The sequence below is a fragment of the Misgurnus anguillicaudatus genome, chromosome 9, assembly GCF_027580225.2.
Source record: "Misgurnus anguillicaudatus chromosome 9, ASM2758022v2, whole genome shotgun sequence".
Taxonomy (NCBI): domain Eukaryota; kingdom Metazoa; phylum Chordata; class Actinopteri; order Cypriniformes; family Cobitidae; genus Misgurnus; species Misgurnus anguillicaudatus.
This window is the reverse complement of record NC_073345.2, coordinates 34423969-34446497: the sequence shown is the minus strand read 5'-3', so window position 1 is coordinate 34446497 and position 22529 is coordinate 34423969. Positions and strand designations below refer to the sequence as shown.

At 39.3% G+C, this 22529-nt stretch overlaps 1 protein-coding gene across 1 annotated transcript; it reads right to left on the bottom strand.

The window, feature by feature from the left end:
- Positions 1 to 3: 3 nt before the first annotated feature.
- nup188 (nucleoporin 188) lies at positions 4 to 22295 on the bottom strand. Its single transcript, XM_055179137.2, has 44 exons — positions 22193 to 22295; positions 21346 to 21400; positions 21174 to 21247; positions 21010 to 21094; positions 20721 to 20801; positions 18350 to 18394; positions 18068 to 18160; positions 17859 to 17978; positions 17563 to 17774; positions 17360 to 17474; positions 17069 to 17269; positions 16900 to 16989; positions 16756 to 16821; positions 16557 to 16676; positions 16349 to 16475; positions 16079 to 16252; positions 15877 to 16003; positions 14871 to 14958; positions 14714 to 14790; positions 14503 to 14617; positions 14301 to 14421; positions 14157 to 14223; positions 13894 to 14019; positions 13676 to 13809; positions 13435 to 13541; positions 9990 to 10196; positions 9728 to 9897; positions 9562 to 9631; positions 9415 to 9482; positions 7751 to 7946; positions 7587 to 7664; positions 7412 to 7497; positions 7172 to 7317; positions 5757 to 5923; positions 5317 to 5517; positions 4941 to 5033; positions 4700 to 4852; positions 4473 to 4610; positions 4307 to 4381; positions 2596 to 2802; positions 2386 to 2517; positions 2237 to 2289; positions 658 to 787; positions 4 to 581 (listed from the first exon to the last, which is right to left on the bottom strand). Exons 1-44 carry the CDS (start codon positions 22216 to 22218, stop codon positions 402 to 404), a joined length of 5196 nt encoding a protein of 1731 aa, XP_055035112.2. The 5' UTR covers positions 22219 to 22295; the 3' UTR covers positions 4 to 401.
- Positions 22296 to 22529: the final 234 nt, after the last annotated feature.

The following is a 22529-nucleotide window of genomic DNA, read 5'->3' as shown; positions in this document are numbered from 1 at the left end:
ACATTTCACTTTATCTGTATTTCTTTATTACTGTTAATAAGACAAATATATAACAACTTTTACATACAAAAGTTGAATACAAAAAGCCTATGACAAGACAAAGTCTGTAACATATTTGTTATATACACACACGTGTAACTACAAGGGCCCTTTGAATGTAATGACAGTTTTCAATGACTTCAATATGGAGATTCAAGACAGATTTATATAGAAAGGGCCCTCTGTATAAGTCAAGCCTACTTTGGCATCAAAATGTCTTTTTTTAATGTTAAAGTAGAACCCAGAATCACTCAAACTGATTCATTGTTGTAAATAATCCCGAACGAAGTCATTCAGATCTCTGATTCAACTGTTTCAAGTACTAAGCTCTGATGAGAGCAGTAAGTCTGAAGTGTGCGCGTCTAGCGTTGAACGTGCCGGACGAAAGCCTGAACCAGCTGAATAAAAGGCTCCTGTCCCTCCGGCGTGCCCTTGGATCCTTGCGTGGGTGGTTTGGTTTGTGGTGAAGGAAGGAGGCCGCTGGCAGGAGAGGAGGGAGAACCTCGTCGGAAAAATCTGAATAACGTAGACAGCAATGTGCTCTGATGGAAGAAAAAAGTTTGAGTAAGACTATGCAAAAATCACAGTTAAGAAACAGTAAAGGGATTTATAAGTTACCAGCTCTGAGCTAAGTTCCTGTTTGAGTCGTTGTTTATCTCTGGGTGAAATTGAAGGATCCTTCAGACAGCGAACTGCCTGAGAGATCAACACATAGAAGCAGTTCTCCATCGAGAACATCAACAAAGACCTGAGAGAAAGATTGATGGGTTAAAGGATTGCATAACTATTCATAAAAATCCAGATAAATTAACCCATGTCGTCCAAGATGTTTGTCTTTAAAAAAAAAAAAAATTCTGACTTAAAAACATTCCAGGATTTTCTCCGTATAGTGACTTTAGTGGACCTCAACAGTTTACAATTTCAATGCAGTTTCAAAGGACTCTAAACAATCCCAACCGAGTCATACGGGTCTTATTTAGCGAATAAAGTTTTTTTAGCAACGGTTTAGAGCTCTTTAAAGCTTTATTGAAACTGTAAACTTTTAAGCTCCACTAAATGAAGGTTGAAAGGTCACGCGTCACATATGTGAAACGCACATTTGCAGACCATTTTAAACAATAAACTGACACAAAGACATTTATTAGTATTCATTACACATGCAACAATACGGAAGCCCTAAAGTGCAACATTAATGTCACAAAGTCCTGAGGTAATTTTCTCTTTCAAAATAAGTTTTTCCTTTTTTGCTTAAATTTTTTCTTTAAAATAAATCTTGAAATGTGAAAAGAGAAAAAATGTAAAAAGAAAAAAATGTGAAAGAAAAAAATTGAGAGAGAGAACTATTTTTAAAGAGAAAAATTTTGAAAGAAAAAATATATATTTGAAAGGGAAAAAAAAATAAAAAAAAAAATTTGAAGAGAAAAAAAAATTGAAAGATAAAACAAATTTTAAAGAAATTTTTTTTAAATATATATATATATATTTTTGAATGGGAAAACATTTAAACAAAAAAAATGAAGAGAAAAAATTGATAGAGAAAAAAATTAGAGAAAAAAAAAGGGAAAATAAATATTTGAAAGGGAAAAATTTAAACGAAAAAAATAAAAAAAATGTTGAAAGATAAAACAAATTAAAGAGAAAAAAATTTTAAAGAAAAAAATATATATTTGAAAGGGACAAAGTTGAAAAAAACAAAGAGAAAAAAATTGAAAGGAAATTGATAGAGAAAAAAATTAGAAAGAGAAAAAAATTGGAAAAATATATATTTGAATGGGAAAAAATTGAAAGAAAATTGATAGAAAATAAGGGAAAAAAATACATTTGAAAGGGAAAAAATTTAAACAAAAAAATTGAAAGAAAAAATATATTTTTGAAAGTAACAAAATTGAAACAAAAAAATTTGAAGAGAATGTGATTATGTAAAGTACTTATTTACTTAATTTTTTGGCGACGATGACAATCGTTTCTCTATATAAGACCGTTATGTCTCGGTTTGGATCGTTTAGAGAAGCTGCATTGAAACTGTAAACACTTGAGGTCCAACAAAGTCTACTAGATGGAGAAAAATCCTGGAATGTTTTCCAAAAAAAAACGTAATTTCTTCTCAACTGAACAAAGAAAGACGTAAACATCTTGGATGTCATGGGGTTGAGTAAATTATCAGATAATTCCAGATAATAAAAGTGTATTTTCTTACTTCAGAGCTTGTGTGTCTTCAGATGAAACGACTGGTTCTTTGTTCTTTTCAATCTAAAAACATCACAAACGTTAAATCACCATCAACACCAACATTATAACATGATCAACACCAGAGAGAGAGAGAGAGAGAGAGAGATGTGCTTGTACCTCTCCCAGCATGCTCAGAGCCACATTGATGGTGGCCAGCAGCGTGCCAAAAGACGGAGCCACATCCGAGTCAAATGCAGGAGTTGTAAAACTCAAGACAAACAGAGTCCTGTACTCAGCAAGGTCCATGGACTGAAACGCAAATTTGTAAGCGATTTAAAATTCAAACACTAGCAGAAACATTAAATGACACGTGTGACGCGCGTGTACCTGGTCCAGTAATATCTGACAGCAGTCCGGTGTGAAGTGTTGCAGCGTCGCTAGCGTCTTGCTGAGAATCTTTAAGAGGCTGCATTGAACTGCCTGCAGGGCTTTAGACTCCGCCTCTTCTCTCTCGCCACTCACCTGCTCTTTAGAGACGGGTTGTGCCACACGCTGGGGGTGTGGTCCTTGAGGAAGCCCCTCCCCATTCTTTGCCTAAGCAATCACAGATCCATCAGTTACATGAATTACACACAGTAGTACTCAACAAATTCTCATGAAGCCACAACACCACAGCCAATCAGAACACCTTTGATGTTTAAATAACACTTATGTGGAGCCAGATTTTGAAGGTGGGTGGGGTTATTCTGTGGGTGGAGCTACGGCACAATGCGACAAATATAATTAATAGACATATCAGATTTTAATAAATTAATAGTTTTTTATAACAACAAATGAATATCAATTATTGTATTACTTATCTTAATATATATATATATACTTAGAATATATATATAAAACGGAAAAAAATTATAGAAAACAATTGAACGAAAAAAATCTATATTTCAAAGGGAAAAATTGAAACAAAAAATTAGAGAATATATTTCAAAGAGCAAATTTTAAAGAGAAAAAAAATTGAAAGAAAAATATATATTTGAAAGGGAAAAAATTTAAACAAAAAAATTGAGAAAAAAATTGAAAGAGAATATTTTTAAAGAGGAAAGAATTGAAAGAAAAATATATATTTGAAAGGGGAAAAGATTAAAACAAAAAATTAGAGAAAACTATTTTTAAGAGAAACAAATTTAAAGAAAAAATATTTAAAAATGAAAAAATGTAAACAAAAAATATATATATATTTGAAAGGGAAAAATTGGAAACAAATAAAATTAAGAAAAAAATTGAAAGAGAAAATATTTTTAAAGAGGAAAAAATTAAAAAGAGAAAATATTTTTAAAGAGGAAAAACATGTATATTTGAAAGGGAAAAATTGGAAACAAAAAATATATATTTGAAAGGGGACAAAATTGTAACTAAAAAAATAGTTTTCTCTCATTTTTTAAGAGAAACAAATTTAAAGAAAAAAATATATATTTAAAAGGGGAAAATGTAAACAAAAAATTTGAGAAAAAAATTGAAAGAAAATATTTTAAAGAGGAAAGAATTGAAAGATAAAATATATATTTGAAAGGGAAAGAAATTAAAACAAAAAATTAAAGAAAACTATTTTTTTTAAAGAGAATCAAATGTAAATATATATATATATATTTGAAAGGGAAAAAAATGTAAACAAAAAAATTTGAGAAAAAAATTGAAAGAAAATATTTTTAAAGAGGAAAAAACTAAAAGGGAAAATATTTTTAAAGAGGAAAGAATTGAAAGAAAAACATATATATTTAAAAGGGGAAAATTTTAAACAAAAAAAAATTGAGAAAAATGTTAAGGAAAAAATATATATATTTGAATTGGAAAACATTTAAAGGAAAAATATATATTTGAAAGGGGAAAAATTGAAACAAAATATTTTTAAAGAGGAAAAAATTGAAAGAAAAAAGTATTTTTTAAAGAGAAACAAATTATAGAAAAAATATATGTTTATAAGGGGAAAAATGTAAAAAAAAAAATTGAGAAAAAATTGAAAGAAAACATTTGAAGAGAGAAAAAAATTGAAATCAAAAAAATTATTGCTGGGAAACAATGAAGACTTTGATGAATTCACCTGTAGGTAATGATGAAGCATTTTCTTGCTGTGCAGGAGGTAGGTACACGTTTGACACAGATAACAGAGATTCACCTGCCACAGATTGACAAATAAACACAGATTCAGGTGAAATCTTCATCTTTGATGGCACTGGAGATGAATGTGTGTGTGTATGAATGTGTACCTGTACATCTCTGAGCAGCTGTGGCAGATGAAAGTGCCATTCTTTGCAGAAGTTGGAGAGCTGAAGCAGGAAGCCCACGGTGTGATCGGCTTCATCTAAACACGCCAAAGACTGAACCGTCCTCACCGCGTTCAGACACTAACACACACATTCCAACACAAAATCATTTACACACAATACAACCCTACGTGCTAAAAATTTATAATAACTCGAGCGCACACACACACCTGCAGTATTCGCTCCTGGTGCACCCCTACAAAGTCCAGCGCTTCGTTGATGAAGTTATAACGGAGGGTTTTTAGCAAACTTTCCATCAGAGACAAACTCAACCTGTACACACCCGGCCAGCTGGGGGCGTCCTGAGACTTACGCACAAACGCCTGAAAAAGATGAGAGAGAGTGCATTTTTAATGAAAACAAAAAACAGAAAAGTGAAAAAAGTGATGAGTTGTAGTTTTATGGCAGTACCTGTGCGGCTCCATTAGCCGGACCCTCGTACACACTGAGGAGAGGAAGACAGATGCTTTGAATGACTCCAGCACCTGCAACCGCTGCTGCCCCCTACAGACAGATGTGAAAACATTTGAAAATGCACTTTAGCATAGAGAGGTCATTATATCACATTCCCTCAAGGATTTTGCATCCCTCTGGACTGATCGCGTGCTCTTTGATGGCGTAATGTTGACTGAAAATTGAAAACGTATGAATCCTGGTTCTGTTGTTGATCTGTTGCTGCTGTTTGCACACTCAAATCAAATAAAATGTTTGTATTGATTTTACCGGGTCACAGACAACCGTCAACTCTATTTTTACTTAATGACAATTTAATATTAAATTTGTGTACCTGTGGTGTTCTGGCGAGTGTAAGCAGCAGGTGCAGCGCGGCCTCACTGAAATACAGGTTCTGTTTGGAGCGCAGGCTGAGTTCTAGCGTGCTTAGAACCGATGGCAGAACCGGCAGCTTCCTCATCACCTGTAGCCACTGTTCACCTGCTTCATCCGCCCGACACAACTCTTTAGACAGATGAAGAGCTAACACACACACCTGACAGAAAGACAGACAGAAACACTATGTCACGACTCAAGCATGCCATCCAAAATAACACATTTAACAGTACAGCACATGTTTTAAAGAATATTAGCTTCATGTCACATGACCTCATTGATTGCATGCTTCATATATGTGACTCTGAAGTCCAGACTAAAGTCTCAAGGTGTGAATCACAAATAATGACATATACACCTTATTCTAGTTTTATGCTATCTATTAAAACCCAAACTCACCGAGTCTTGCTGATCTTTCTGGATTGGACTGTCTGTTTCCATACTGTCTTCCTGACTGTCACCCCTCTGGATCATGTGACGCGTGCTGTCAATCAACGCCAGTGACTCGTCCTGAACCATCTCACAGACGCACAACAGCATCTGGGGCAGCTGGGTAATCTCTCCTCCTGAAGCACAAGTGTTTTTTTACAAAGTGATGATGTATACAAATGCACATACGGGTAGTTCTCTACTGAAACAACATGATTCATCAAAGCATTATGGGATTGCCATATTTACATACAATACATGCTAAAGCAAAAGATGCATCTTAAATTATAGGTAAAAAATAATAACCCTGCCTTTTAGGACAGCGTTTGCAGCATTAGAGGTAATAATCAAAGCACTCAAAAAAGATGTCTGAACTGACAATACAAAGATGCGATAGACATCCTGCGACACGATTCGCACGAATGAGGCGGTGCGAGTGACACAGTGCGAATTGAGCGTTTCGGGTGTTTGATGTGCATAAAGCGTGATTCCCAAGTTGAAAAAGCGCAATTCGCGAGTTGAAAAATCTGGACTTTGGTGGATATTTGCGATATATGAGCTCGCTCTAGTAGTAATGTGATTACTAAATTTGAGCTGTATATGTACATAGTGACTACAAGCTAGCTAAAGTCGACAAATTGAGTATTTTGACGCCAATGTCACGGCCGGAATGACGCCAATGTCACGGCTGGAATGACGCCAATGTCACGGCCGAAATGACGCCAATGTCACGGCCGAAATGACGCCAATGTCACGGCCGAAATGACGCCAATGTCACGGCCGGAATGACGCCAATGTCACCAATGTCACAGCCGGAATGACGCCAATGTCACGACCGGAATGTCGCCAATGTCACGGCCGAAATGTCGCCAATGTCACGGCCGAAATGACGCCAATGTCACGGCCGAAATGACGCCAATGTCACGGCCGAAATGACGCCAATGTCACGGCCGGAATGACGCCAATGTCACGGCCGGAATGACGCCAATGTCGCCAATGTTACGGCCGGAATGACGCCAATGTCACGGCCGGAATGACGCCAACGCCACGGCCGGAATTTCGCCAAGGTCACGGCCGGAATGACGCCAACGTCACGGCCGGAATGACGCCAGCGTCACGGCCGGAATGACGCCAATGTCGCCAATGTCACGGCCGGAATGACGCCAATGTCGCCAATGTCACGGCCGGAATGACGCCAATGTCACGGCCGGAATGACGCCAATGTCACGACCGGAATGACTCGAGTTAACTCAAAATGTTCCGCCATTCAATTATGCGCAAATAGCGTGATTTATTCGCTTCATTCGCGTCTGGTGTGAGCGCACAGTAAGATTCGACTTCTCAACAAATCTTTTACAAGTAAACAAAAACACATGCAGACTAACCGTTGAGTCCCTGTGCCTGCAGGGCTAAGATGAGAGCAGACAGCAGTTTGGCTTTGGTTTGGTCCATGAGCTTTTGTTCAGCGTGCAGAACGTTCTCCAACATCAAAGACAGAGGAGGAAGCAAAGCTGGAGCAGATACCAGAACGCTGCCGCACAAAAAAAACCCACAAAATTTAATACTTGTACATAGACACAGACAAACTTTATGCATACACAAAATAAAGACTTCATATTCAACACCTTTTCCACTGTTTGAGGAGGATGAGGAGCAGTGTGACCATCATAGAGCCCAGACGCAGACAGAAGACGGACTGAGACATCAGCAGCTGAGAGTGAAAGAGAGAGACACTGACGGTCAGGTATCTGTACCAAGATCTTTCCACAAAGCACAATATTGCTCAGTCTAAATACTTACTGCTGCTTTGGTTCCTTCCAAAACATCCATGAAGAGCTTCTGTCTAACAGTATCGTCCTTCAAATGCATGACATCACACTAAACCAAACACAAACAATCCATTATAATGACATGTAGTGTCAAGTGTAAAGTTAAGCATAGAGGTGAATGATATTTGGTCTTACATGACTGGTGGAGAGAATTAACAGGGTCCTCCAGGCAGATATGAGCATCTGAAACTCTGTAAGTGATCGCAGACCTTCCTCCTCACCATCACATGCCAAACACACCAGATCTTGTACATAATCGGACCAGAACTCATAGCGACGCTTTTTGCTAAAACTCTCCAGAGCGGCTTTCAGAGACGGATCCAACACACCACTGAATACAGAGACACAAAGAGATCAGTTACTACACTAGATGTTAGACGACAAAATCTGCACTCATTGAGCAATAGTTCCTGTATATCAGTTGCATTAGCAGCGTAAATGTTGTGGGTTTGATTCCCAGGTTACAAAAAATCCTTTTAAAGTCAAATTTAAGACCTTTTTAAGACCATTATAAATACAATTTAAGACCGATCTAACAACAATGAAATCCAATTTATAGTCCAGTGTGCATGCATCCAAGTGTTTTAAAACCTTTTATCTTTCATAACAAAAAAAACCCAAGATGTATTTTCTCGGGGTGTGACGAGAAACTTACTACACAAGATGAAAGAGACACGAGATTTTTACACTTTGCTACTATTATGAGACAAGTTTTCACCTTGAGACTTCAAAACTAAGTTTTAAGAAATCCTCAATGATAAAATATGTGAAAAGAAAATAGCCTATCACAAAAATCACAAAATTTGGAAATGTTTTAATGAATCTATAGAGTTTTTACTAACAATTATTTTGGAAATTGATGATGAATAATAAATCTAGGGCTGCATAACGATTAATCGCGACTAATCGTTTGCAGAATAACAGTTTTTGTTTACTTTATATACGTGTGTGTACTGTGTGTAATAATTATGTATATATAAATACACACACATTTATGTATAACTTTAGGAAAAATATATATTTATATGTTAGGTATTTATATTTATATATAATATTAATTATATATAAATATAAAAATGTATATACACATGTAAATATTTCTTAAATGTATACATGCATGTGTGTGTATTTATATATACATAATTATTATACACAGTACACACATTTTTTTAATGTAAATAAAAACTTTTATTCTGCAAACGATTAGTCGCGATTAATCGATATGCAGCACTAAATAAATCCGATTTTTTTGGTAATAAAAATAGACCTAAGTGGGCAAAAGTATTCAAAGCAAATATTTTACATAACTTTTTTAAGATGTCAAATAAATTGTTGGTGTCAATAGAGTACATATGTGAACTTTTAACTCAAAATACTCCACAGATAATTTATTATAGCATGTTAAAACTGCCACTTTGTAGGTGTAGTTTTTGGATGTGTTCTTTAAAATGCAAATGAGCTGATCTCTGCACTAAACGGCAGTGTTGTGATTGGATAGTGCAGATTAAGGGGCGATATTATTATAAGAAGATCCCCTACTGACATCATAAGGGGAGCCAAATTTCAATGACCTATTTTTTCACATGCTTGCAGAGAATGGTTTACCAAAACTAAGTTACTTGGTTGATCTTTTTCACATTTTTTAGGTTGATAGACTTTTTAAGGCCTTAAATTATGATTTTGAGATTTAAGACCCCTTGGAAACTGTGAAAAAAGCAATATCAATGCACTGCAAGTAGCTTTGGATGTGCGACTGTATGTGTGTCCCATCATCACACGTGTTAATGTGTGTATCATACCTGACAACATAGTAGATCTCAAGAGAAATGATCTTCATCACAAAAGCACAAGACTCCAGAACACACGGCTAAAACAAAGACCATGAAGATTACACAAAAGCAAAACACACAAAAATATGCACCTATAAAGAAAACACATATACACACCTCAGTGGTCTCAGATGGGGGAGGCAAGTTTACAAATAAAGGAGTGGTGAGATTCTCCCAGAATTTTTCTCTGTAACAATAACAGTTTGTGTTTAAATGTAAGCATCTGAGAACGGTCATGCAAAATTAAGTTTATTATTAGTTGTTGTTTGTGTGAGAGACTCACTTGCTCCTGAGCACAGAGAGAGCGCTGTCACGTCTGTCCTGCCACAGCGCGTGGAGAAAGGCCAGCGCTGCCCTCTGCAGGAGTGGAGGACACCAATACTTCCCCTGCTGTTTCGAATCTAACAACTCCAGCACCACTGAGAGACAACTCCATTCACCTAAAGAAAACTCCTAAAGACAGAAACACACAACACAGAGTCAGCCCATCACATGCTGCTTCGCTCCGTCATCATCTAAACAAGTATTTCATTGTGACCTCTGACCTTTGCCCCTTCACTGCCATCTTTGGTCTCCAGGTTGAGGAAGAGCTCAATGAGTCCAGGTTGCGTTTCAACGGCAACGGTGAGGAACTCCAGTATGGTGACTTTAATGCGCATGTCTTCGGTTCGACTCTGTAGGCGTGTTAGAAACGCATCTCTGATTGCAGCTGCGTCATTTCCCAGACAGGCGTATACGGACATGGGAGCCACCTGAACACAAAGACACCGGTATGAGACTACTGTGGACTCTACAGACATGAAACAGATTTCAAAACTGAAATCTTTTATATGAAACAGAATACTTAGCTGGAAAAATGTAAATAAACCTGGCTGCATCAGTTAAGACTCAACAATAGCGAAAAGTGTGCTGTAATAAAACTGGTTTAGCCTTAACTACAACAAGAAGCGTACGCGACTCAACAAGAACCTAACGCGACGCAACAAGAAGCGAATACGACGCAACAAATAGCGAACGCGACGCAACAAATAGCGAACGCGACGCAACAAATAGCGAACGCGAAGCAACAAGAAGCGAACGCGACGCAACAAGAAGCGAACACGACGCAACAAGAAGCTAGCGGGACTGATGAAGCGAACGCGACGCAACAAGAAGCAAACACGACGCAACAAGAAGCGAACACGACGCAACAAGAAGCGAATACGACGCAACAAATAGCGAACGCGACGCAACAAATAGCGAACGCGAAGCAACAAGAAGCGAACGCGACGCAACAAGAAGCGAATACGACGCAACAAATAGCGAACGCGACGCAACAAATAGCAAACGCGAAGCAACAAGAAGCGAACGCGACGCAACAAATAGCGAACGCGACTCAACAAGAACCTAACGCGACGCAACAAGAAGCGAATACGACGCAACAAATAGCGAACGCGACGCAACAAATAGCGAACGCGAAGCAACAAGAAGCGAACGCGACGCAACAAGAAGCGAATACGACGCAACAAATAGCGAACGCGACGCAACAAATAGCGAACGCGAAGCAACAAGAAGCGAACGCGACGCAACAAGAAGCGAACACGACGCAACAAGAAGCTAGCGGGACTGATGAAGCGAACGCGACGCAACAAGAAGCAAACACGACGCAACAAGAAGCGAACACGACGCAACAAATAGCGAACGCGACGCAACAAATAGCGAACGCGAAGCAACAAGAAGCGAACGCGACGCAACAAGAAGCGAATACGACGCAACAAAAAGCGAATACGACGCAACAAATAGCGAACGCGACGCAACAAATAGCGAACGCGAAGCAACAAGAAGCGAACGCGACGCAACAAGAAGCAAACACGACGCAACAAGAAGCGAACACGACGCAACAAGAAGCAAACACGACGCAACAAGAAGCAAACACGACGCAACAAGAAGCGAACACGACGCAACAAGAAGCGAATACGACGCAACAAATAGCGAACGCGACGCAACAAATAGCGAACGCGAAGCAACAAGAAGCGAACGCGACGCAACAAGAAGCAAACACGATGCAACAAGAAGCGAACACGACGCAACAAGAAGCGAATACGACGCAACAAGAAGCAAACACGACGCAACAAGAAGCAAACACGACGCAACAAGAAGCGAACACGACGCAACAAGAAGCGAATACGACGCAACAAATAGCGAACGCGACGCAACAAATAGCGAACGCGAAGCAACAAGAAGCGAACGCGACGCAACAAGAAGCGAACACGACGCAACAAGAAGCAAACACGACGCAACAAGAAGCAAACACGACGCAACAAGAAGCGAACACGACGCAACAAGAAGCGAATACGACGCAACAAGAAGCAAACACGACGCAACAAGAAGCAAACACGACGCAACAAGAAGCGAACACGACGCAACAAGAAGCGAATACGACGCAACAAGAAGCAAACACGACGCAACAAGAAGCAAACACGACGCAACAAGAAGCGAATACGACGCAACAAGAAGCAAACACGACGCAACAAGAAGCAAACACGACGCAACAAGAAGCGAACACGACGCAACAAGAAGCAAACACGACGCAACAAGAAGCAAACACGACGCAACAAGAAGCGAATACGACGCAACAAGAAGCAAACACGACGCAACAAGAAGCAAACACGACGCAACAAGAAGCGAACACGACGCAACAAGAAGCGAATACGACGCAACAAATAGCGAACGCGACGCAACAAATAGCGAACGCGAAGCAACAAGAAGCGAACGCGACGCAACAAGAAGCAAACACGACGCAACAAGAAGCAAACACGACGCAACAAGAAGCGAACACGACGCAACAAGAAGCGAATACGACGCAACAAATAGCGAACGCGACGCAACAAATAGCGAACGCGAAGCAACAAGAAGCGAACGCGACGCAACAAGAAGCGAACACGACGCAACAAGAAGCTAGCGGGACTGTAGAAGCGAATGCGATGCAACAAGAAGCAAACACGACGCAACAAGAAGCGAACACGACGCAACAAGAAGCAAACACGACGCAACAAGAAGCAAACACGACGCAACAAGAAGCAAACACGACGCAACAAGAAGCAAACACGACGCAACAAGAAGCAAACACGACGCAACAAGAAGCAAACACGACGCAACAAGAAGCAAACACGACGCAACAAGAAGCAAACACGACGCAACAAGAAGCCAACACGACGCAACAAGAAGCGAACACGACGCAACAAGAAGCTAACGGGACTGATGAAGCTAACATTAAGCTAGCATGTTTTAGCATGAAGCTAACGTGATTTAGCATGAAGCTAACATGATTTAACATGAAGCTAACATGATTTAGCATGAAGCTAACATGATTAAACAAAGCTTACATGACTGACGAAGCTTACATTAAGCTAGCATGTTTTAACATGAAGTTAACATTTTTTTCACATGAAGCAAACATGATTTAACATGAAGCTAGCATAATTTAACATGAAGTTAACATGACTGATGAAGCTTACTTAAGCTAGCATGTTTTAACATGAAGTTAAAAAAGAAATTCACATGAAACAAACACGATTTAACATGAAGCTAACATGATTTAACATGAAGCTAGCATAATTTAACATGAAGCTAAGATGACTGATGAAGCTTACATTAAGGTAGCATGTTTTAACATGAAGTTAGCATTTTATTTTTTCACATGAAGCTAACATGATTTAGCATGAAGCTAACATGATTTAGCATGAAGCTAACATGATTTAACATGAAGCTAACATGATTTAACATGAAGCTAACATGATTTAACATGAAACTAGCATGACTGATAAAGCTAACATTAAGCTAGCACAATTTAGCATGAAGCTAACATGACTTAACAAAAAGCTAGCATGATGTAACAAAGTTATCATGACTGATGAAGCTAGCATGCTTTAACATGAAGCTAACATTTTTTAGAAAGAAACCAACACGTTGTAGCTTGAAGCTAGCTTACTGTACAAAAAGTTGTGTTACCGTGGCAAGTCTCTTTAGCAGCTGTATGGCGAGTCGGGGCAGTGCTGGGTCGTGCTTGTGGTAAATATACTTCGCCAACACAGCAATCAAGTTGTTGCCATGACCGCCTGCAACCCAAAAATGATGAACAAGATCAGACATTCTGGAAACCGAATGATCTGAGATCAGTCTTAATTTTTAAGGTCACATGATGACAACGTTGTCATACATATCACGTTGAATTTTGTGTGTATGTACTAACCGTGCTGTGTAAGAGCTTGCTCCAGGGGTGATGCCGTGTCAGACTGAGGTTTGAGTCTGATCACATTGTTAGTGACTGAAAATGCCAACTTCACCGTCTGGATCAGAACCTGACCAGGTCCCTCTGTACCACCACTACACAGACACAAACACAATGAATTATCCAAAAAATTAATTTTATATTAAACATTTAAACACACACACACACACGCATTGTACCTGCTGGGTTGTGCTGCTAGCACCATGTTGATTGTGTCCACTCCAACACCCATGATGTTGACCACGGCCTGCCCTGCCTCAGTGTTGGCCAGACTGTAGATACACAGCGACTGAAGACTGGGGGCACTATGGGGGTCAGACACAGATTAAAAATTAAGCTTATGAGATGTATGAGCCCAACACCAAAGAAAGCAGTAACTCAAACATGATTTCCAACTCAAACGACAATAAAGGATGAAATATTATCATTCGGCTCTGCTCACCTGCCCTCTGACTCCCCCTCCTGACTCAGATTAAGAATAGCATGAACCAGCTCTAAAATGAGACATCCTGAAAGAAAAAGAGAGAGAGTTTATAAAGCATTAACACATGCAAATCCACATTGCTGTTTTATGTGCATCGCTCACCAATCCTCTCTCTGACTCCATACGCGTTGTAGCGCCACTTGTGATAAGTGGGCAGCATTTCCTTCAGAACCAGCAGCACACATGGGATGAGTCCTCTGCTCTGCGTGCTGCCCAACTGACCCTGCGAACATCAACGGAGGGTTACTCGAGACTCTGGATTACCTCGAAACTTCAACAACAAACTGGGTTTTTTGTGCCCTACCTTGACAAGTGTAGTAACCAGTCTCAGGAAGGCGATGGTCACGTTGTACTCCCCTCTGGGTTGCTCTATTAACACCAGCAGGTTGCCATAGTTACCAGCTTTCATACCCTCGGCACTGAAATACACACACACACACACAAATAAGTTACCCTTCACCTGTCTCTGATGGCGTATGAGACAATTACTATTTGGTTGTGTGTGTGTGTGTCACCTGATAGTCTGAGCCATGCTGGTCAAAGGGCTGGAGGAAAAGGGAAGGAATCCAGTATGATGAAGACTGGACCAGACCTTCATCATAAGAGAAAGAAGAGTTTAGTTTGTTTGAGCTTTCATAGATGACCGAGCTTCATTCGACTGCGAGCATCTACCTTTCCAGGCTGTCGGGCGGCCAGAGCGATCAGACAGTTGACACAAGAAGTGATGACGTCTACTGGTGGGTTAATGACAGAGGTCAACCTATAACACAATCAACAAAACACGAGTTGGTTTTCATTTTTGCTACATTGCAATACATTGAGTCCTGCAACAAGTTGGGTATCCGCATAAAAGTGTCTAAAACAAGTGAATTGTGACATTCCTAAATGTCTGGTGCTGAACTATGCAGGCACAGGCGGGAGTGGGTCTCCAAAAATGGACCTCGGGGTTCCCACACATTAGTTAACTTCAAATTCAAGGACCTTTCAAAGACTTTCCAGGTCCAATACCCTCTAATTCATAGACTAAATGTGGGGACACACATTAAGTGAGAGCAAGGTTACATCGTGTTATCTTTTAAGATACATTGTTACGGTTCCCTTTCGAGGGAACTCGCGCTGCGTCAGTGCGGTGACACTTTGGGGACGCCTCCAGGGGTAAGTGGGTCTGAATGTGTATATCAAATTCAACCAATGGTGAGGCTTAACGACAAAGACAGGGTGACGCTGGAGCCAGGAAGTATATCGCTATGTGAAATATTGCCAAAGATGGCGTTACAGGGACGCAGGAAGTGTGGCAAGGGAGACGCAGCGTCTCATTCCCTTCTTAGAGAACAACAGTTACATACGTAACCCGAGACGTTTTCATGTGTCAAACACAACTATGCAAAAAAGCATTTTGGTATGAATCAACATTCACATACAGAAGATATAAACATTTAAAGTGAACAGTTTAGCACGTGTTCTTACAAAGTCTAGAATTTTTATGATTTATCCAACACTACACAGGGAATAAAATGGATTTTTTTCTTGCATAAAATAGATTCAAGCAATTTCAATGACCTGTATCTATGTATGTATATCTTCAAAAACTTCCCAGGGCCTTGAATTTTTCCCCACAGATTCACAAACTTTTAAGGATTTCGTGGACCTGTGCAGGACTCTGATGTAAGCATCTCACCTCTGTAGCAACATGAAGATCCGTGAGGTGAGAGGCAGCAGACAGTCAGAAACCGTCCAGTCGGTGCTGATGATCTTATGAACCAGATCCAAGATGGGCTTCACTCGCTCACAGTGCACCAGAACATCTAACAATAGACATGCTGCTGGTTAAAACTCTATTTAATAAACTTCTCATCATCCTACCGAATGTTAACGTTTACCTGCGGTAGAGACGACGTGCAGCAGCATCTCTATCTCACAAGTGAAGAGAGTCCAGGAACTGTAGGAATAATCCCAACGTACCAAGAAACCCTGTTCCCCTACAGACAGCTGCTTGCCCTCACACACCTGCCCGAAACAGCCCTGGGGCATCCGCAGGTTTGTCTGCCCCGCACCTAAACAGATAAAACACAAGAGAGATAATCTCAAATGATAAAAACATTACAATAATTGTATATATACAGGAAGTGGCTTCAGAACTTAGCACTAACCCAGAGGATAAAGAAGTTTGGGTGTCTGTCTTCTCCACAAAGTCCCGTCATCTCTGGAGATCACATCACTGGGTTTGTGCTTATAGGCCTCAGTGTAGAAGGACATCTTATCTAAAAAGGTGTACACCTGAGAGACACAAAAATTCATTATTTCATCAGTCCATGAAGCAACATTTACACAGGGATATGATGTTGTGTGCGTTTGTACCTTCTTAGCTGTAGATTTGTCAGAGAGCAGGCCTGTGAGCAGCTGTAACAAAGGTCCGGTCTTGTATGGAAACACACCCACAGCGCTGTCCAGAATCACACCCAGACCCATGTTTGGCTTCTGCAGGACACCACAACCGGTCAAAAGTCATTTTAGATCAGACACAGTTTAGCAATACTGTGTGTGTGCTGTAACTCACCGACTCCCAGAACAGTTCGGCCAAACTGGGAGCAGCAAGAACTTCACAAGCTGCATTGATCAAGTGCTACAGACAGAATAATCAAAACATAAACATACGATGTATGATAAGCTTTCAATGTAAGAATGAGTAACTAGTGTGTACCTGCTGGCTGCCAAGTGTGTCCTCCTCAAAGGATGTGATGACGAACGACAAGAGGCCATAAATACACATGCGTGCGGTGCTGGCTGTGCACTAAAGAGAGAAATCGATCAACCAATCATCTCTGATTTGCATTTATGCTCATTACATGTTAAGCATGCGTAGCTCTTACATTATTCCCCGTGCTGCCCAGTGCCTGCAGCATGTTAGTGAGGTACTGAAAGACCCCGAGCTGGAAAGTGGTGTGTCCCAGACGCCTGATCACCGAGCACACCTCCTCTGGACGCAGTGTGTGTCGCAGCAGAACCCACGCCAACAGAACCGGCCCGTGGTGAGAGATGTCCCCGAACGTCAACAGCATCTGATCCACTTCCTACGTGAGCATACACGCGAAGATAAACAACAAGGCTACAAGTAGAATGTGAACTATTGCATAACTGGACCGCAACTTTATTTGCAGTACCTTGCAAACATCCTGCTGGTCATAAAACTGATGCTGTTCAGTTCGGTCCTCCAAAGCGCATTTATGCAGGAAGTCAACATCCATCCCTTCTACGAGAATAAGTGAACTAAAATATCTGTAGAGGGGACAACACATTGTCTTTATTCTTACATACTACTTGTGAGAGATAGAGAGACAGACAGACACACTCTTAGTGGTCTGACCCAATGCGATCGACCAGCGCATCCATGCTCTTATCCACTAGATGCCGATTTGTCTGCCGCTGTCCGAAGCCCTGCTCCTTAAACAGGCGTGTGAAGGTCAAAAGGTCATTGGGTGGCATCTCAAAATAGGCATAATACAGGAAGAGTATCTCCAGCAGCAAGGCCTGCTCTTTCAGACACTGAACGAACCAGCGTGACACCTGCCTCTCCGTCTAAGTCAAACAGAGACAGACAGACAGTTAAAGAGAGTCGACACCACATCTTCCCATTTCTGCGCAGCTCTTCGATAATCTCACCATCAGATTTCCATGCGTCTCCCATGTTGGCGCTTCTGATCTGGACAGAGACTCAAACTGCTGCCTGAAATTGGACACCAGATCTTTCTCCAGTTTACTCACACAGTTTGAATACTCCGCCTGAAAGTGAAAGAAAAAGAAGGTATGAATGAATGACACTGAGCTGATGTACCTGACTGTATAATATACCACTAATGTCTGTCGTTTACCCTGTATGGATGTCTTTCATCCTGGAAGTACGTGAGGAGGTGTAACACGCAGCGTAGCACACACAGTCTCTCTTCATAATAGAAATCGCCGACCTACACAACAACAACAACCACTTTCTGAGCATTCAGATGTGTGTAATAATTGTTTTAAAGACATACTTTCTTATCAGTGAAGGAGTGAATGCAAAAAAAATAAAAGGACAACATAAGATGATAAAAGAGAAAAGGTTTCATACAGCCAGTTATGTAAAGATTTAGCAAAGACATATAAGATGGTATAACCTTCAGCAACAGGGCTTGACTCTGTCTCTCATCCTGTAGCACAGCCTGATAAAAACAAGAAGAAAATTAACTATTTAAAACTCAATTCATAAGAAAAGTCATTAGGTCAACCTTTTAAAACCTGGTGCTTCCACATACTGACATCACACATTTAATTGCACCATAATACTAAATTCTGTGTTTTAATTCTGAATTTAAATCCAAAAAAATGTAGCATTTAGGGAAATCTATTTGTACTCAAACATATTTCTTTAGACAGATCCATCTTTTTCTATTTATTTTCCATTAAATTATGAGTTTAAAGCTCTGTTTGTTTCTTCAGCGACTGCTGTGAGCACAGATGACGTGCAGCTTTACTCCTGGGTCATAAAATACACCTGATTTATCACAATATACAGATGACTTGCTGATTTGTCCTGTTTATATGAAAATCTCATTTACTCACTTGTGTTTTATCTAAACTAGATGAACATTTATCTCACAACTCCAAATTTCAATGATTAATATTATTTGTTTGATATTTATTTAAAAAAAAGTGCACTTATGGTGCGTTCACACCAGACGCGGAAGAGACGGCAAGCGCGAGTGATTTACATGTTAACTCAATGCAAAGACACAAAGCTTGTTCGACTTCATGCGGTGCAGAAGGCGCGTATTGAGTGTTACCCATTCAGGAGCTACATGAGACATTTTCATACTTTTACAGGAATTAAAAGGATCTTATTTGAAAGAAAGTTTGTGAGGAGGTCGAACAAGTTTATTCAATTTTTAACTATATTAGCCCCTCCCTTGACACAAATGTAGGGCTGCAGCTATCGATTCTTTTTGTAATCGATTAATCTAGCACTGAATCGATCGATTAATCGAGTAATCGGATAATTTTTTTGTGTGTTTTTAAACAACCAAAACAAATAATGCATAACGAAAATGACTTGGCTGTAAAATGTTCAAGCATTTGGCTTTTATTTCTAAAAAAACAGAGGTATTTGGCTCCAAGAAATAAGCCTATTTATTTCAATTTTTTACCCATTTAGTGTTTATAAGTGCCAGTGCCAACAATTAAACACTTTAATTTATTAATATGCACAACAGGTTTTATGCTGTAATCTAGCCCTGACATCAAAGTAAATATCTGGTTTATGTACATTTCTACACCTGCAGCATTTACCATTAGGCTTTTAACATATAATATATCATTTCTGGGGTGAGCCTATTTGCTATGGTAACAACCTGTGTGTATGCGCGCACGTGCACTTGTGTTTGTGCGTGTGCACGCGTTCTGTGCGTGAGGAAGAGTTACACCCCAGTGAGACGTTCAGTTGCTTCATTGCATTTTGGTACTGCAGAAATACATACATTACTTTTCAATAGAACGCTGCATTTGGTTTGCATCACTTGCATTGCGGTGCATTTTAGGTTAAGAATCCGTTCGAAAAATCGCAACATCACCTCCCGCTATATACAGTGAATGCATGCTGAAATTATTGTTGCGTGGCTACATAAGTTTAAGCAGATGTGATGCATTGCGCGATCGGTCTGACTCGCGTGAGAGAGAATAACTTCCTTATGCTAAACTCCAATAAAACAGAGATTATTATTATTGAACAAAATATGTCAGATTACAAGTTGCCCATATATGATTGCACTGTGGTGCCGTTTTTTGGTACACACACCTGTAAAGTGCATGCGTGTGTGTCAAGGGGTTCTTTTTTAATCTATACTGTCCTGCAATTGATGAATACGTTTACTCCTTAAAAACATCAAAGCTAAACATCATATCTAGTCAAACCGCATAACGACATCGCTACAAATACAGTATGGAATTAAAATCAGCGGAAGCTATGTTACCTTGTTTCATCGACGCTTGGTGAAACAACAGTGGATGTTTTCAGTTCAGATGCTGAATGTAATGATCCCAAGCTTTAGACAGTCTCTCTCTGCCGTTTATGGACATATTCGCTCCGCCATCGCGCCAACTAAATTCAAAATGAACCACGCGCTATGATGTGCTTCCTGAACATTGAACAACGGTCCGTGTGAATCAGATCTTGGCGCGTGTAGTGCGCGTCATAGGAATTTAACGAGGCTTCGAGGCAGAATTTTTGCCTCGAGGAATTTTTTGAATCGAGTAAATCGAGTAACTCGATGAATCGTTTCAGCCCTACACAAATGTACGCGTAAATGTCTCGAAAAACTAGAATTTCATGCACGAATGAAGCGAGTAAAATCAAAACTGTGATGTAAAATGTTCATACCATTTCATCTTTAGTCGTGTGTAACGACCTTCTATCTTATTTTGGATTTAGACAGGCAACAGTGTCTGTGTAATATGCAAACTGGTAAAGGATACAGAGGAAAACAGAGAGCTAACCTTGAGTGTGTTTCGAGTCCCTCTGTAGTCTTCTTGGAGGTAACACTGAAGAATCTGAACACTCTGCTGTTCATCCAAACCCTGACGTGACACAAATAATCATTTTATTCTTTAATTCCTGATTTAAAAAAAAATGTAAACAGGTACACCAAATGTACCTGCAATTTTATCATATATTTCTATATGCTTGTATGTAATGACATTGTGTTTAAAAGCTGCCTACCAAGACACAATTTTTAGACTTAATCGAATAGATGTATTAAACAGTCAATGTGATCCCATCACTCACCAGCAGTTTGCTGATTCGAAGTCCAAATTCTTTGAGAGTTTGCGGCGTGTCTTTATCAGCCTTCACTTTGTCTGCAGCTGATGTGCTGCACATAACATTATATCATTTATTACAACATTACAAATGAAGTATCTCTTCTTTGTGTTTTAAGTTAAATGTGTTACCTGGGTGGTTTGTAGTAAGACAGACCCTGCAAAAGTCTCTCCCAGTTCCGATCCAATTCTGTTTCGATTTGGCCCTGTTAGGGTTGTATAAATCAGACGACATTATTAGTAAATTTGGTTAAACGTTTTACATAGATTACTAAATATTAAACAGTCAGGAGTTTTAACTAACAGGTTCTCTTAGTGCAGATCTCCCAAGCAAGATGGTCCATAACTCTCGGCTGCTCCTGAGTAAAAAAATCATTGAATAAATGAATAAGTCTTATATTAATTTATAATTATGTTTCACTTTAATTGTAAAAACAATCTTATGAACGTGACAGAGATTATGTAATGACTCATAAAGGTAAGTGCATGTTATGATCTACCTAAACATTTATACACATCAAAAACGTATAAACTTCATTTAGCTAAATTCATAAAAGTGTACACAACGTTAACATACTGAGAAGTTACACACCTAATATTACCAACAAAAACCGACGTATACGCTACATACACAGACATGCTTAATAGCCATTTTAATGCTATATAAAAGTTTAGTTTATGCAATTGTGTTTATAGTGTCTAAACACTATATTTAGCAAACAACATAACTAAACACACCACATGTATCGTAAATACAAAAACGCGCTCTATATGTTTACACACAATAAACTCATTCATAACTTTCATCTCCAACATCAGCAAACTCATTACAAGCAGATCGTTTCATAATGAGCAAATATTAACAAGTACTTTAATTTAAATCGTCGTTTTATTTAAAAAGTTAATAGTTGTTTTAAAGCCTTTGATTAACGTCAGATTAATGTTGAAATTTGAATTTTAGTCGGCGGGACTGTCAGAAAGAGCACGCGACAGACTCGTGCGGCCGTTAAAATTTAAATAAACACTGTTTCGGGAGCATATTTTCCACATATTTGACTACTTAATACGACGTATGAACTATTCCCATTGTATCCGATAACAAATCTGGACCGAGCTTTGAGACTAAAGAGTTTCTCTTTCTTCCATTTTACCTGACACACATCTCCGAGTCCGCCATCTTCACCTGGATCACGTGACCAGCTCTCTCAAACGTCTCTATCACGTGACTTGACACATTTTAAAAAACGTTATATTTATATATAAACGACATTGTACATTCAATAGTAACAATAAAAAGTGTTATTGAGATAAAAAGAAACGTAAAAAAGACTAAGATTACATTTTATGTTTTAGATGTTTGTCACGTGATTATTCTGACCTTAGATGCTGGGTTGCCATATCACCGTCATGTTACCACATTTGGTATTTCAGTGCCAAAACAATCTCAAACTAATTACATTTGCTTAGATACAACAACAATTAGACAAA